This window comes from Dermacentor andersoni, chromosome 7 (assembly GCF_023375885.2).
Source record: "Dermacentor andersoni chromosome 7, qqDerAnde1_hic_scaffold, whole genome shotgun sequence".
Lineage (NCBI taxonomy): Eukaryota > Metazoa > Arthropoda > Arachnida > Ixodida > Ixodidae > Dermacentor > Dermacentor andersoni.
The window spans coordinates 141,940,534-141,954,483 of NC_092820.1; the positions used below are offsets into that span (position 1 = coordinate 141,940,534).

General features: G+C 45.6%; 1 protein-coding gene across 5 annotated transcripts in view; it reads right to left on the minus strand.

The window, feature by feature from the left end:
• Window positions 1-13,189, minus strand: part of LOC126533725 (RNA-binding protein 25-like) — a 47,313-nt gene extending 34,124 nt beyond the window's left edge. For 2 of the 5 annotated variants that reach the window (XM_050180914.3, XM_050180912.3), the window contains exons 1-9: window positions 13,077-13,188; window positions 12,295-12,415; window positions 6,386-6,423; window positions 5,092-5,259; window positions 3,003-3,095; window positions 2,846-2,903; window positions 2,657-2,748; window positions 2,200-2,527; window positions 1,014-1,087 (exon numbers count right to left, since the gene is read on the minus strand). In XM_050180914.3, the coding sequence (XP_050036871.1) occupies window positions 1,014-1,087; window positions 2,200-2,527; window positions 2,657-2,748; window positions 2,846-2,903; window positions 3,003-3,095; window positions 5,092-5,259; window positions 6,386-6,423; window positions 12,295-12,388 (945 nt within the window). In that variant the 5' untranslated portion in view covers window positions 12,389-12,415; window positions 13,077-13,188. Of the gene's footprint in view, window positions 1-1,013; window positions 1,088-2,199; window positions 2,528-2,656; window positions 2,749-2,845; window positions 2,904-3,002; window positions 3,096-5,091; window positions 5,260-6,385; window positions 6,424-12,294; window positions 12,416-12,912; window positions 12,996-13,076 lie in introns of those variants that run through there. The other 3 variants (XM_050180913.3, XM_050180915.3, XM_055072279.2) reach the window with 3 other exon arrangements.
• Between the last annotated feature and the right edge of the window lie 761 nt (window positions 13,190-13,950).

Sequence of the window (13,950 nt, forward strand, 5' to 3'; positions counted from 1 at the left end):
GGGTAGGGGGAAACACTTAGGAACAGCAACACTAAAACCATCATCGTCATCACAAGCCTACTTACGATGCAGAATGAAGCGGCTGCCACCGTGTTTGGTTTCACATATGGAGGTTTCGGCAGGGTGCACAAATCCCGCTGTCTCCATTCATCGGCACGGTCACGGGTTCTAGCGTTCATGAACGCAGCGCTCACGGTTTTCAGAATTAGATGTCATCGACTGCGTGAGCTGCTACTTTGTGCCTTACAAAATTTTCAGCTTCATCTTACGCGACACAGCTTTGCGCTTTGTCGGGGCACCTACCACTGCTTCTGCGGCGGATTTTCATGCTCGCTGAGGGAGAGAAGAAGATTGTAGAAAGGGAGCGCAGGCGCGATTCACTTCTCTCCTTTTCTTCTTTCTTTCTATGGACACTCGCCGGCGACGCGGATGCGAAGATGCTGGTGCCATTTTGCGGCACACTGCGCCAACTTGCCCTGCTCCCCGCGGCTTTCGCAATTGGCACGCTGGCAGGACGCGCTGCATGGTAATTGGCGGCAAATACGAACTCGCGTAGGCAAACTTTTTGCCCCGTCTCTGTTAAGGGGAACTTAGCAAAGCAAATTTCTCTATTATTCTGCATGAAAAATGCCGCCCAAAAGGCAGAATTTCTATCTTATACCCAATGTGCGATGAATAACATATCGTTATATGTTTTCTTTTTTCTCATGGCCCTAACGCATAAGTTGATACTCTGAAGTCAACTCATTGTTATAACTGATATATCATTATAAGTGAGCTGCACTGTAGCAGTGGTCTTTATAACTATGTTTCATACATCGCATGCAAGTTCTCTTGGCAACAGCACATTAGATTCATTGCAAAAGTGGCTGATTTCGCTCATAACTGCACTGCAGAGTTTTTCATTAAAATTTTATCTGTCGCAAATAAAGGGGCTGACCTATGTTCCAATTCATGCGGCACTTCTTGCTCCCCCGACACCAAAACAACAGAGGAAGACAGAAGACACTCACGTTTTTGCTGGACCTGTACTCCCTCTCGGGCTCGGGGCTGGTTCGTCGAGTGTTACGTGGAGATCTTGTGGCTGCTGGAAGAAACGTCGCCAAAGAATAAACAACTGCTCCCGTGACTGAACTTCTAGGCTCATAACTTTGTTCTCCTGCCGAATCTACTTCCATCAACGCACAAGTGACAAAAAAATAAGAATGGCAGAACGCAAATCCGGCATTCCCTTTTATATCGGTGCACCACGTACAGGCTTTGTTGAAAGAATACAGGCTACTCCACACATTCATTGCTGTTCAGCTGTGTGTTGCAGTTACAATGGCACTCATGGCACTACAGGCCTCCAAATGGTGAGAGAGTACTTTTCACTACTCAGGGCATTGGAACTCGTGGCACAACAAAGGAAGAAGAATGACTTTATTGGAAGGTCCGGTGAGTTATTCAGGGATAGCGTGAATATCCCCGCCTAGGCGTCGGCCACGAGCCCTTGGGCTACGTTAAAATTGCCTGCAGTCAAGCTGGCACTTGCAGGCAATATGGCCCGTATACTTTTGACAAAGACTGCACATCAGCTTTGATAAGCATGACCAAAGCTACTACAGTGGAGCCACGGAGCCGCTGTTTGCATGTTTGCAATTAGTTTTAACATCGAACAGTAATGGTGCTTTCCACTGGTTGACCTGGAATGGCTACCGAAATCCTGGAGCAAGCATTCTAATTTAATCAATCTGAATCTGCCAGCGAAGGGGAAAAAATGCCCCATGAGAGGTCATACAAGTTGAGCACACGTCCCACATGCCATTTACGAAAATTATGCTGGACTTCCGTTCCGCTCTGTACGCTTTTCATGACGGCCAGTCGTTGACCTACAGCAGGCACAATGTTGTGTACCATTCTACATGAAGATGGAAGTGAGGCACGCTTCTCGTTCTGCTTCCGCTCGAATCGGCGCTTCAACGGTGGAGCAAGCGAGAACCATTCGGCCCAGAATGAGTTGATCCGAAACAACCAATGGGAAGTGGTAACCCGCTCCAGATCGACCAACAGAGAACGGATTCGTCACCGCAGAGCAAAAAAAAAAAACCCTGCTACAGATCATCCAGTGGAAAACACAAGTATGCAGGAGCTACAGCTAATGCAGAGACGGTGCACACAACTCTCCCTGCACTACTGAAACAAAAGAATGCCACTCACCGTTGTTGCCGCCACCACCCCTGTCGCCGTCTCTTTCTCTCTCTCGTTCTCGCTCGCGGTCGGTGCCCCGAGTGAGCTCGCTGGCATGCGAGCGTAGCAGGTGCAGGATGGACTCCCGCGTGTCCCTGTCCTGGCGCCAGGTGGCCTCGTCTATATCATCCGTCGGCTGCGGCTTGGCTTCGGAATTGGCGCCGTCGGTAGCTGGAGCGCCCTCTGTTGTGCTGCCAGGCTGCTGCTGCTGCTGAGACTGTTGTTGCTGCCCAGTGGTGGTCCGCTTGCTCGCCTTGTATTCGTCTAGCTTCTCCTTGGTCTTGGCGTCCACTTTCACCTGGCAGAAGCGAGAACAACGAGGTTCTCAGCATCAAAAAGCACATGCACGGTGTGGCCTTTTACGGCACAACACCCACACATGCAAAAAGAAGCAACCAAGAAAAACGCACAGGGTCCAGGGGCTTACCACAAGCTTTTTATCTCCAATCTCCCAGTCGTGTAGGATGCGTATGGCCCTCATGGCAGACTCTGGATCTCCGTACTCGCAGAAGCCGAAGCCTGCGAGAGTCCAACACGGAGAGTCAAGCCACACCACACAGTCTTGCACGCTGCCCAATTGCCAGTGGGCGACTAGTGTCGGCAGTCCTGTACGTACCTTGGAGCCAGCCATTTGCACCTTGGACTCTCTTCCAGCTGACCACGGTGCCACACCGCTGTGCAAATGCGAGACAACAAAGTTGCGACAAAAATTCAGAAAATGCCCACGACGGGAAAAGAAATTCGTAAGGCTTCAGTGAACCAAGTCCACCAACCTGAAGAATGAGCCTGATGAGGTTGTCAGATGCTCTTTCCGTGATGTTGCCCACAAAGACGGTGACAGGGGGCCCCTTGGATGCGTTTTCGTGCTGTATAGGAACACATGAGATAAGCTTTTCCACACGTTTGTTCACAAAGCAAGAACCAACGACAGACTAATTGAATGACTGGCTTTTTTAACACTTACTGCAACAATATTTTGGACCATGCAAGAAGGCCTAGTTTCGAGATTGTGCACACATATAGCACCTTCGTGGGAAATTTTGCAATTGAAGTACGAGTGCATGCATCTCGAAAAGCTATCAAAAGTGGACATTTTTCATAGCAAAGAAAAAAAAAACTACAGCACATGAAACTATATTGCACAATTTGCATTTCTATTGTGAATGCGCTGTCCTCAATAATGGTGAAATCAGGCGCTCCTAGTCTTGGAACAGAGCCGAGGCTACACGAACTTGCTGCTGTGTGGAGATGTGGAAACGAGCACCAGGGCATTGTCTATGGTCTCCGGAGTAAAATGACACCCACGCGATGTCAGAATCATCTAGTAGGTCGGTCGGTGGTGCAACGACACAGAGAAATGCTTTGCTTCGCTGTTGCTTTTACAGTCGAACCCACTTATAACAGTATTCGGGTGCCACAGAAAATTCCATTGTTATAGCCGACAATTGTTATAATCGGGTTGCATGAAAAATCAAAATAGGGGGATGACAGAGCTGATGTGAGAAAACCATAATTGCAGGGAGGCCAGTGCCTCTCCCCATCACTTTCCTCCATCCAGCTGCTGATTGTCGTTACTCCTTTGACTGCTTCCTGGGCGCTCCTATCATGCGTAACAAGCCGCGGCTGTCTGCGTTACAAGAATGGCACTGCTACAACAACTGCAAAGAGGGGTCACGGGTGGCAAGCGATACGCGAGCACCGGCGAGGCATTGCTTTGCTGGCCCAAAAGGGGCCTTTTAAATATGCGAGAAGGCTGCCACGGCAGCCTGTCAGCTTGAGAAATCTAGAAGAAACGCTGAGGCGCGATCGCCACAAGCATCTCGCCACATACTTCTCACTGGCTTCCACGAGAAAACCCTATGTCCGTCAGCCTTGCATGCTCTATGCAAAGATTGCCTACATCCTTCTCCAAGGCATACAGGTGATCAATGTAGTGCAGCGGAAGATTCCTCGCGAAAATAAAGCCCTAGAGGGACAATCATCTGCCAGGCCTCCTGTGAAGATAATGTTGAGGCAGCCTACCCTACCGTGTCATTGCTATCCACTGCAAGCACATTCAATGTGCTTGCTGCTTGCTTCTAAATCTGTAGCCATGCACTTTCTCACCCGGAACGTCATGCATTGCCAATGATCAGCGGGTGGATCAGTCATCTTCTGTTTCGGCAACGAGTCCAACGAGGCTGAGAAACCATGTGGCCAGGAACGATTTCGACGCAACCAACAAAGACGACTGCAAGCGAATAAGCTGTTTGCAGAACTGCGCTGAATGAGGAGCCAGCGAGCAACATGCGAGCAGTCTGGGAACAGCACAGTTGGTGCGGTCCATTCGTGTTTCAGAGGGTGGCGCGGCGCAGAGCTATGGGCGCAGCCCATTCATGTTCGGAGGGGTGGAAAGGCGACGGGAGTGAGGCACGCGGAGAATGCTGGGAAAAGGAGCGCGCGGCGGCTGTTGCAGCAGCGTGCCATCGTGCAGCAGCTTGAATTTCTCATTTTATTTTTTTCTTTTCAAGGACTTCGCATTTCACTACCTTTTGGCTCGGACACCCAGCAGCCAGACTTTGTTATAACCGATAATGCAGCATCGGGGCATCGTAGTAAGCGGGTTATCTCACCATGAAAAACATACAAAAGTTAACGATGCAGCAGCTTCTCATTGTTACAACCGATGTATTGTTAAAACTGGTATCGTTATAAGTGGGTTTGATTGTATTGCCGATGAGGTACGGGAATGCACGACGACACAACTTGTCAATGCGTCACTGTAATGCCCTCGCCAACAGTGGTGTGTCAATGTCAACAGTCCCATCACAATTTGTAACTGGAGCGTTTAGTATAACACAAAGCCGGACAATGGGTACGCACCGACTGTTGGTTCCGGCGCACGAGCGGCTTCTTCTCGATAACTGCCGAGCCAGAGCCTGAACCGTGGCCACGCTTGCCTTGCGAGCGCGGTTGCGGCGAAGGCTGCTGCGGCGGCTGCGCCAGGATTGGAATCGACGGAGGCACTGTCACGGCCACATGAGCCATCATCTGAAAGATGACACCCAACACAACATCGGTGAGCCCACTGCCTGCGTCGAATGCATCTGCAGGTGGTCATCAACATCTGTATAAGAACTTGCCAAGCGTTAGGGAAATGGTGAGCAGGATCAAGAGAATTGCAGGGGCTTGATTCTTAGTACAGTCAAATACAGTTAATAGAAAACTGGTTTGGCTAAAAAATAGTTCAATATACATACAGTGAAGTCTCGTTACACCATACCCACCTAAGCCGTAGTTTCGTATGACACGTAGTCGACACAAACTCTCGACTCGACTGCCCTTTAATGCATTTATTACCCACTTAAGCCATAACGGTACATTGTTTACCTGTCAGCTGATCCATACTGTTCACTTCTTGTCGCATGCGACCATACTCCTAAGTCGCGTCTCGCGCTCCTACAGCCAACAGATTCTGCACATCATGTGCCAAGTACAAGCTACGCGTAGCATGTGTCTCGGAAAAGTAATTTTGGAGGCTTGTTGCCGTTGAGATTGCTCTCATGAGATCCTGCATGATGCCGTTGCTGGCGAGAGCATCGATGAGGAACGCGGAAGTGCGCCCATGTGTGAGGTTATTTTGTTCACCGGCCGCATTGCTAGCATGATGAACTTCGCAACAGCCATCTGCCGCCGCAGCGTGATCGTGACAGAACCACACAATGTCGAGTAGGCAAGTCAAGCATCACATGCTAAGCATACAAAAAACACGAGATTACCAATGTCATGTAACGTGGATAAAACAAGTCCCCGCTGGTACTGTTTGCACAATTTGTACACTGAGAACAGGTGTAGAATGGTGTACTGTCCAACCTCAAGCGTTGTCGCTTAAGGTGTTCAATTTACCCAGCAATGCGTTCACCTTAACTGCAAAGAACTGTTTCGTGCATGCACAGTTCATTGTATTTGCCCAGGAAATCAACCTAAGCGAAGTTGATGCGGGCAAAGAGTGAAAAGTCTGAGATTCAAAAAGTGGTTAACCTTACAAAACACACTACTGTACTAGTCGATCTATGAAAAGACCAAATCTGCCTAAAGTACTAAGATTGTGCCACAAATTTTTTTCATTAGAAATAAGTTTTAAAAACAAAGTTGCGAGGAAGATGCAAGCACTCACTGGTGGCATCATGGCCATTGGTATCATGCCTCCAGGGACTGGAAGAAAAAAAAAAGAAAATTGTAATTAAAAGAGCAATGAACAGTGAAAAAGCTGCACAAAGTGACTGCAGCTACAAGAGCCAGAGCAGAGGGCATGCAGAACAAGTGTGTGGCAAACTGTTTTACAGATGAGGGTGATCAAAAAAAAAAGAAGCAAGCTTGAAAAGGACAGTTATACTTAACACTTTGAACCATTAAGTTACGAAATCTTCTGCTAAGCAGAGACTTGCCATGGCCAAAGTGCATGTAATCTAACATGCTCGTCTCATTTAGTTTCACTAGCTTAGGCAGTCATGTGTTTCCAATCACTTCTGCTACAAAGTAACTTCTGGTACATAGCTTACTTCTGCTACAAGAAACAAACTTATCCGAAGCTACACAAGTACATTCCACAACAAATTGCAAACCTCAACGTTATTGCAAACACAATTGATGCTCAATGTGCCACTTAGTACGAAAAGAACAAAAATGTGAAGCTTCGCAAGCAAGGTGTCATCGAGCTTTATGGGGACAGGGTAACCATGTAAGGCAAACAGACGTAACAAAACGGACTGCTTTCCACTTACGTCTCCCCATCACATCGAAAGAGACTCAGATTCCTTTATCTAGAAATGGCAAGTGCATGACTTAAGCACCGTTCACACCAGCCTGGAGAGTCAAAGTATGTTGGAAGCGTGGAGCAAATCTATACAGTTCAAAAAGAAATTGCATGCAATAATGGGCAGCAATGTTTCACTAACTAAATTTTCATAAATAAGAGCCATGCCTTTAACAGAACAAAACATGCACAGAAAACTATCAAAATAAAGCCACAACGCAGGCAGTCAAGAGCAGAGTAACCTTATAGGCTCGGCATAAGCCAAGTCGGGCAATAGTGAATCCATCATAACCTGTGCCAAGTACTGAGACAGAGATCTTAAAGAAATAAATCCAATAAAAGTGTGAAGTTCAGGACGATGATTCTAGAAGGTCTCAGGATGTGTTCCTCTATGCTGGTAGCTGTAAGTGCTTGGTTAGTGTAAGCTAACTACTGTAAAGGAGAGCGTTGACACATTAGTGTAAAAGTACTAGAAAAAGAAAATCATCTTTTAGACCAGTAAGTATGTCCTGCACATTGTTCCGAATCTCACACCAACAAGAGTAATACAAAAAAGATTCTTTCTGGCAAAATGCCATAACATGTGGTTTTAAACACAACCACACCAGCTTTCACTCAAGCTTCCTTTAAAATGACTAACAGACTTCAGTACCGCTTCATTCTAAATATTTCAACATAAGTTATGGCATTTAACATGTCGAAGCACAACACAGGTTACATAATACTGTAGTGGATAGTTCTGGAATCATTTCACACCTGGGAAGCTCTACACGCACCTAAATGTAAGTACTACATTATCACTCTTGCAGCTGATCCCATCAGAACAAGGGCAAAAAAGCTGGATATGAAACCCTGCGCGGCAGCAGACCACAACAGCAACTGGTTCATCTTGGCGATAGCCTTAACCAAACATTTATCTCATTTTAAAAAAGAATTCACACTTGGCATTACAATTAACTGAATATATATACCTAGGCCGAAGGCAGAAGTCTGACAAGAGGAACAACTCATGAACTCAAAACAACAATACTAATCTAATGACCAAGCAAGTAACAATTGCAATGACAACATGGCACTCAAACCAAACATACATAATCAACTGACAAACAAGTCTTCATACATAAACTTAAATAAAATGCAGCTCTCAGGTGAACATGCTACGAAGATTAAATACAAACTGAAGGATTCCACACAAAAGGGCAACACCGCCAAAAACGAAAGCAGACTCCGCAAACTGCAAGATACAGCAAAGTGATACGAGAAGAAACAGCATGCATATGTTACTGGTGGCTACTAACCTAATTTATTATTCATAACGTCGTCTGCCTTAGCAGCAGTGCAAAGGTGCACACAATGGCATCAGGGACAGCAAAACAACACGCAGCTCTGTTTTGCAACAGCGCTAGGCTTCACTTCATAGTTAGCAGGCAGCACGGTGGAAGCTATGCAAGCAGTGCGCCAGTCTTGGAAGCTTTGTCACTCTGCGCAATTTGCCGTGCATTGGGCGGGTGTAATGTAAGGATTCCTTTCGTTCGGTTCTATTCGGTTATCGTCCGCCACTCACGAATGGCCAATCCTGCTGATAACGTGGGTGCAGCTGCGCTTGGACCGCTGATGTATCACGGAAAGGAAAAAGAACCGGAAACGTTATATTATGCAGGCCCTACATTTTGATCCACATCACCTACAGCATAAGTGTTTTTGCATGCTACTGGAATGCATGTTGTCCATATTTTACTAAAATGCATGTAGTTAACATGTTGTGAAACTGCGTACTATTTGTAGAGTGTAGCGCACTGGTAGAGGGAACATGGCAGTTTAGAGAAGGCACAAACTATTCCCTCTGGCAACTGTCACCAAGCTCTGCAGTAGACGCCTTGCGGTTGGTAGCAGTGACACCTTTCTACACACCTCTACAGGGCACTGACATTAACTCCATCAAACCCTTGCAGCTACATTGCTGGAAAAGCGAGAGCAACACACAGGGCCATTCCCTTAAACAGTGGGCCTCACTGTACACCTTTTTTTCTCCGCGCATGTGATGCTCTAACTGTGACATAAATGAAGATGGCGCTTGCTGCAGACAGTGCATTCTTCTCAATACTCGGTTGATTAGACCAGACCAAGATTGGCACTGCCTTCTGTGCAACGATTTTTCCATACGTTTAGATGACAATGTGTAAGCTTACCGTTACACTGAATTACGTAAGGCATTCTCATTTCTCGGTTTCGTAATTGATGATCTGTTCTTTGGTCGGAAACTCGGGCCGAGGGAGAAGTCGCTCTAGCATATGCCGCAGTGCCTGCTACGTATGAAATGGTGCACAGTGCCAGGCGGGAGGCACTATGGAATGACCACTTCTGGGGGTGCTGTCTTTTAGCGCACGACTGACGATGAAACAGTGACTTTGGTTGGCATTTCTGTGTAACCAGGGTCACACTTGCTCATTCGTTACTGCAACAGTCATTCAATTTAAAAGAAAAAAAATTTTCCCCCTTTGGAAGCCACGGAAATCGGAGTACAACTTCAAGCCGGTGAAAACGTTGATCCGGTGACGGGCTACATTCACAAAAAACAGCTGTGCAGGTTGAAATCTGAACAGGTGTGCTACCCTACACAATTTAGACAGCTCAGGCACAGTAAGCAAGTTTTGGAAGATGTGGCAATAAGATGTGTCAGTACCAGTGAATGCCCTAAACTACTAAGATGTACTGAGCTAGCCATCGCCAGCGAAAGTGACGACACCGCCAAAAGTAATCACTCCAAAAAATGAAAGATAAGACCTCAAGATCCTCTGTAACAACAAACAAGCATTTTTTTTTTTTTTTCGCGCTACCCTAAATGCAATGTCACTATCTTGAAAGACCGGGTTTCAACAATATAGTGTCTAAGGCTAATTGGTTAACATTCATGGCAAAGTTATTTTTAAGTGTCACCAAAACGTGAGGGTTTTGTCCTGTCTTACTTTAATTTTCTAACTCTCCAGTCTTCGTAGTTGCACTTCAAAAAAGCTTTAACATGAAAATGAGGCTTCATTTGCAACCTGCTTGTCCACTAAACAACCCATGTTGGTAACAAAACCTCACTGCTATTCAAGAATTGGGAACACTAATAATGCAACTAGTCTTGGGCAAGCGGTGTTTGCGATTGGTTATTGCAGCTGCTTTCACCTCAAACACCAATTGCCCTCATGTTTGGCATGTGTGTAAATACCGGTTAATCGGTAACACTTGACTCACAAGAAATGTTCTAAACCTCGAGTGCAAAAGTTAATGGCAGTAAAAGGCTGGCTCTGAATTAGTATCAGGCATAGTAATAGCAATACAAAATTGCATGAGTAGTATATATTGTGCACGAACATGTAAAACAGAAAAAAAAGAAAAGAAAATATGAAGGAGCCAGATTAACAGGTAGCAAATGTCAGTGAGAAGATTACTTGCAAATACGGCATTCAAGAAGTCATGTTTCACTATAGGAGAGAATGCCCTAGGGAAATTATGCAACTCGGTATTCAATGCAGCAGTAAAATGTATCTCCCATTCCGAGTCAGCAAGATGTCACTCAATGTTTGTCCAATCTACTGACTGACAGGCATGATACATGGCTGCACCAGCCATCGTTAAGTCACGCCTCGATTACCTTTTCTTTTTTTTTAGCTTTAGCTTTTCTCACCTGCAACTTAAGTAGGCTTCTTACAAGTTTGCAACTGGAAAACCCTGGTGATAAAAAGAACTTGCAATATGGGTAACACACAAAGCGTGATGAGTCTACTAACCACGGAGCGTTACAGCGGTTCTCGGTCGTGCAGTGAGTAGCGTCACACCATGCTGCCTTTTGCTTGATTCATCTTTCGTCGTATAATTAAAATGACAATTTTTGACTTATCCTTCAACTACAAGCTGAACACTATTAAATGCGAAAGGTGATCACTAAAGAAAGAAGGTAATGCAAATTTCTTGGTCAGAAATTTTTACCTTATGGCACACGTGTTTATTGCATTCAAACTAGAACACACTCCTGCCCATACCAAACATACTGAACATGCAAAGTTTCGACATCGTTTTTAAAACTGAAAGGTCAAAATGTTATAGCTTTTTTGTTGTTTACGCTCTGTACCTCCTTTATTTAGCTGTAAAATGCTTTACCGCACTTATCTTTATTTGAAATGAATCAAGAACAAAATTATCTGCACACAGATTTTTATCTTACCAGCAAAGCAATCAAAACTGGGAACAAGCACACCAAACTTTGATTGAACAAGAGTAAGATGATGAACCACTTAAGTATCGTTAACTTGAATGCCTGGAATGCACCCAGCACAGTTAATAATACTGGCAAAGGTCTAACAATCAACTGGCTATGCCACAATGTGACACGAAAGCATCTAAGTAGTTTTTTATAGAGCTTATTGCAAGAAACTATAATTCAGAAGTTTCATCCCTGCTCAATTAATTAATTGGGCAGAAATCAACTATTTGAGTTTCACCAAGAAGTTAAGCTCGCAAAGAAGGCAGACAGCAACTCAAGCAAGCCATGACGTGCCAACAAGTGCAACTTCGGGAAGCATAGTCAAGAGTTTGACGCCAGTATGTGTGGTCAGGTAGCATGTTACAACTGGTCAGCATGTTACACCAGTGACCATTCCTCGTCTACAATTCATTGTGAGCAAATACCACTTCGGAATCCATATAGGTTCCTTCGTTACAGTGTGCTGTAAACAAGGAACACCCAAGGGGTTCTATAACATCTATCAATTCTTGACGTGGTTGGTGACCTGAATTTTTCTTACTTTTCGGGAGGCATATTCACAACTAAACAACCGCACAATGCGACGCAATCAAGTACACAGCGTTTACTTCAGAGCCCCAGAGCTCGTTAAAATAAACATCCTCACAAGCAACTTCCTGTAATATCTTGCACTTGTTTTGCCGCTTCAGGATACAACTTTCTACGATCGGGCAGCTCGCAATAATGCTCCTGAAGCTTGCCAAAGCCACAACTTGTAAATGCTCTGAGCAATGCATAGAAAATTCTACTCCTCGTAGCAACCTACATCACATTGCTACATGCATCAAACATGCCATTTCTACGGCACAGATGAGAAATAGCGACAACCAGCTGGGCAAAAATCATTTTCCTAGTCCAAGGTGCGGCTTGTTAATCTTGGGAGCTATCTGCCCGGAGGAGCTCGACAGAACGGGGAACACAGAGCGGAATGGCGTCGCAAAACGAGTTAAATACGGTCAACATGCAACGTCACGGTTCTTACCCATGTGTGGCATGGTGTACGGCGGTGCTAACATGGGCGGCATGCCCGGCATTCCGGGCATGCCTAGAGGCGGTCTGTGGGGTGGGAAAGCCATGTCTTCCCGAAGTACTAGTCGGTACTCCTGAAAAATAAAAACAGACCACAGAAGTTGATATGGAAAGCCGCTACGCCACGTAAAAATAAAATAAAATGAACGTTCAAGATCTGTTACGCGAAGCCTGCGCACAAAACATCGCAAATGAGAGTGCTTATAAACGCGCCTAGCAGGGTCAATCGAGGCGATACGCGATTCCAGCCGAGACGCTAGATAGCAGGTAAACCAAACTGCTGGAACAGACGCTTACGGTAGGTTCAACCTTTCGCAGACTACAGCACTGCCGCGAAGTGAAAGAGACAAAATAGAAATCTCGGTGCCGCTGAAAACGCCAGCCAACATCGATTCGGGTACGCGAGGCAGGCAAAGAAAAACAAGAACGGCAGATGTCACACCACAATTCCAAGGCTCGCCCGCAACGCAACGTAATCACTTGCGATGCTTTCCTCTAAAAACGAGAACGCGTCCTGCGCGTCGAACAAGACACTCGGCGAATCGAGAAACGTGCGTAAAACCTATCCTACCGGCCCAAAACGTGAAGACGGTTACTCCGCAAAATAAGGTGATGGCCAATGAACACGAAACATGCGAGCTAAGCCTTATCTAGGGCAGGCAAGTTGGCGGCGCAACTTCGCTAACTACATAAACTGTGGCACGGCTATGACCGCCAAGTAACGTCAAATCTCACCGTGGCTACAGTTTGGTGTCTACCGGCTTACAAAGAAACTTTATCGCGTATAAAATACACGAATTAGGCAGCGACGTTAATTAGAGAACTGCACAACACTGAAATAGTTGTATGTAATGGACGAATGTTGTCCTCAAGCATTACGTCAGTAGAGAAATACTGGAGAAATAGCCCTACTGCATTGAGTTAGGGTAACAGCAAGCGTGAACTTTTCGTGCGTAAAATTGGTAATGTATATTTCCTGAAAATAAAAATAAAATAAAAGTAAGCCAATTTTTTAAAGAAACGTTTTAGAATAATTATGGGTTGACAATTACACAACCTTTAAAATTACGAAAACAGTTGGTAATCTCTGAGGCAATGTGTAGAACAATATTGTTGTGTGCATTCGTGAATAACCATATATTAACACACTCTTAGGCAAAGTTACACCCTTTGGCTTGCACTCTTAAAATGGTTGCACCCTTTGGGGTGTATATTTGTCCCACAACGATAATCGTCATCTGCCTTGCTTGCGTTTCCTTTTCTGAAAACTCGGCGCTCGCTACTTTCCTGTCGAGAACGCTGCGTCACACTGATAAGGCGCATGCCGTTCGTGACTGGAAAGTACCGGGCTCGCAGCGTTAAAGAAAGGAAACGCGGGCAGCACGGATGACGATTATCGTTGTGGCACAAGATACGCCCCAAAGGGTGTAAATTTTTCTAAGAGTGTGCCAGCATAGAACAGTTTACACCCTTTGGAGTGCCCCTTCTGATAACGCGCGTGCCGTTCGTTACTGGAAGGTACCGGGCTCGCAGGGTTAAAGAAAGGAAACGCATCAAGGCAGATAACGATTATCGTTGTGTGGCAGAAGGGGCAAGCCAAAGGGTGTAA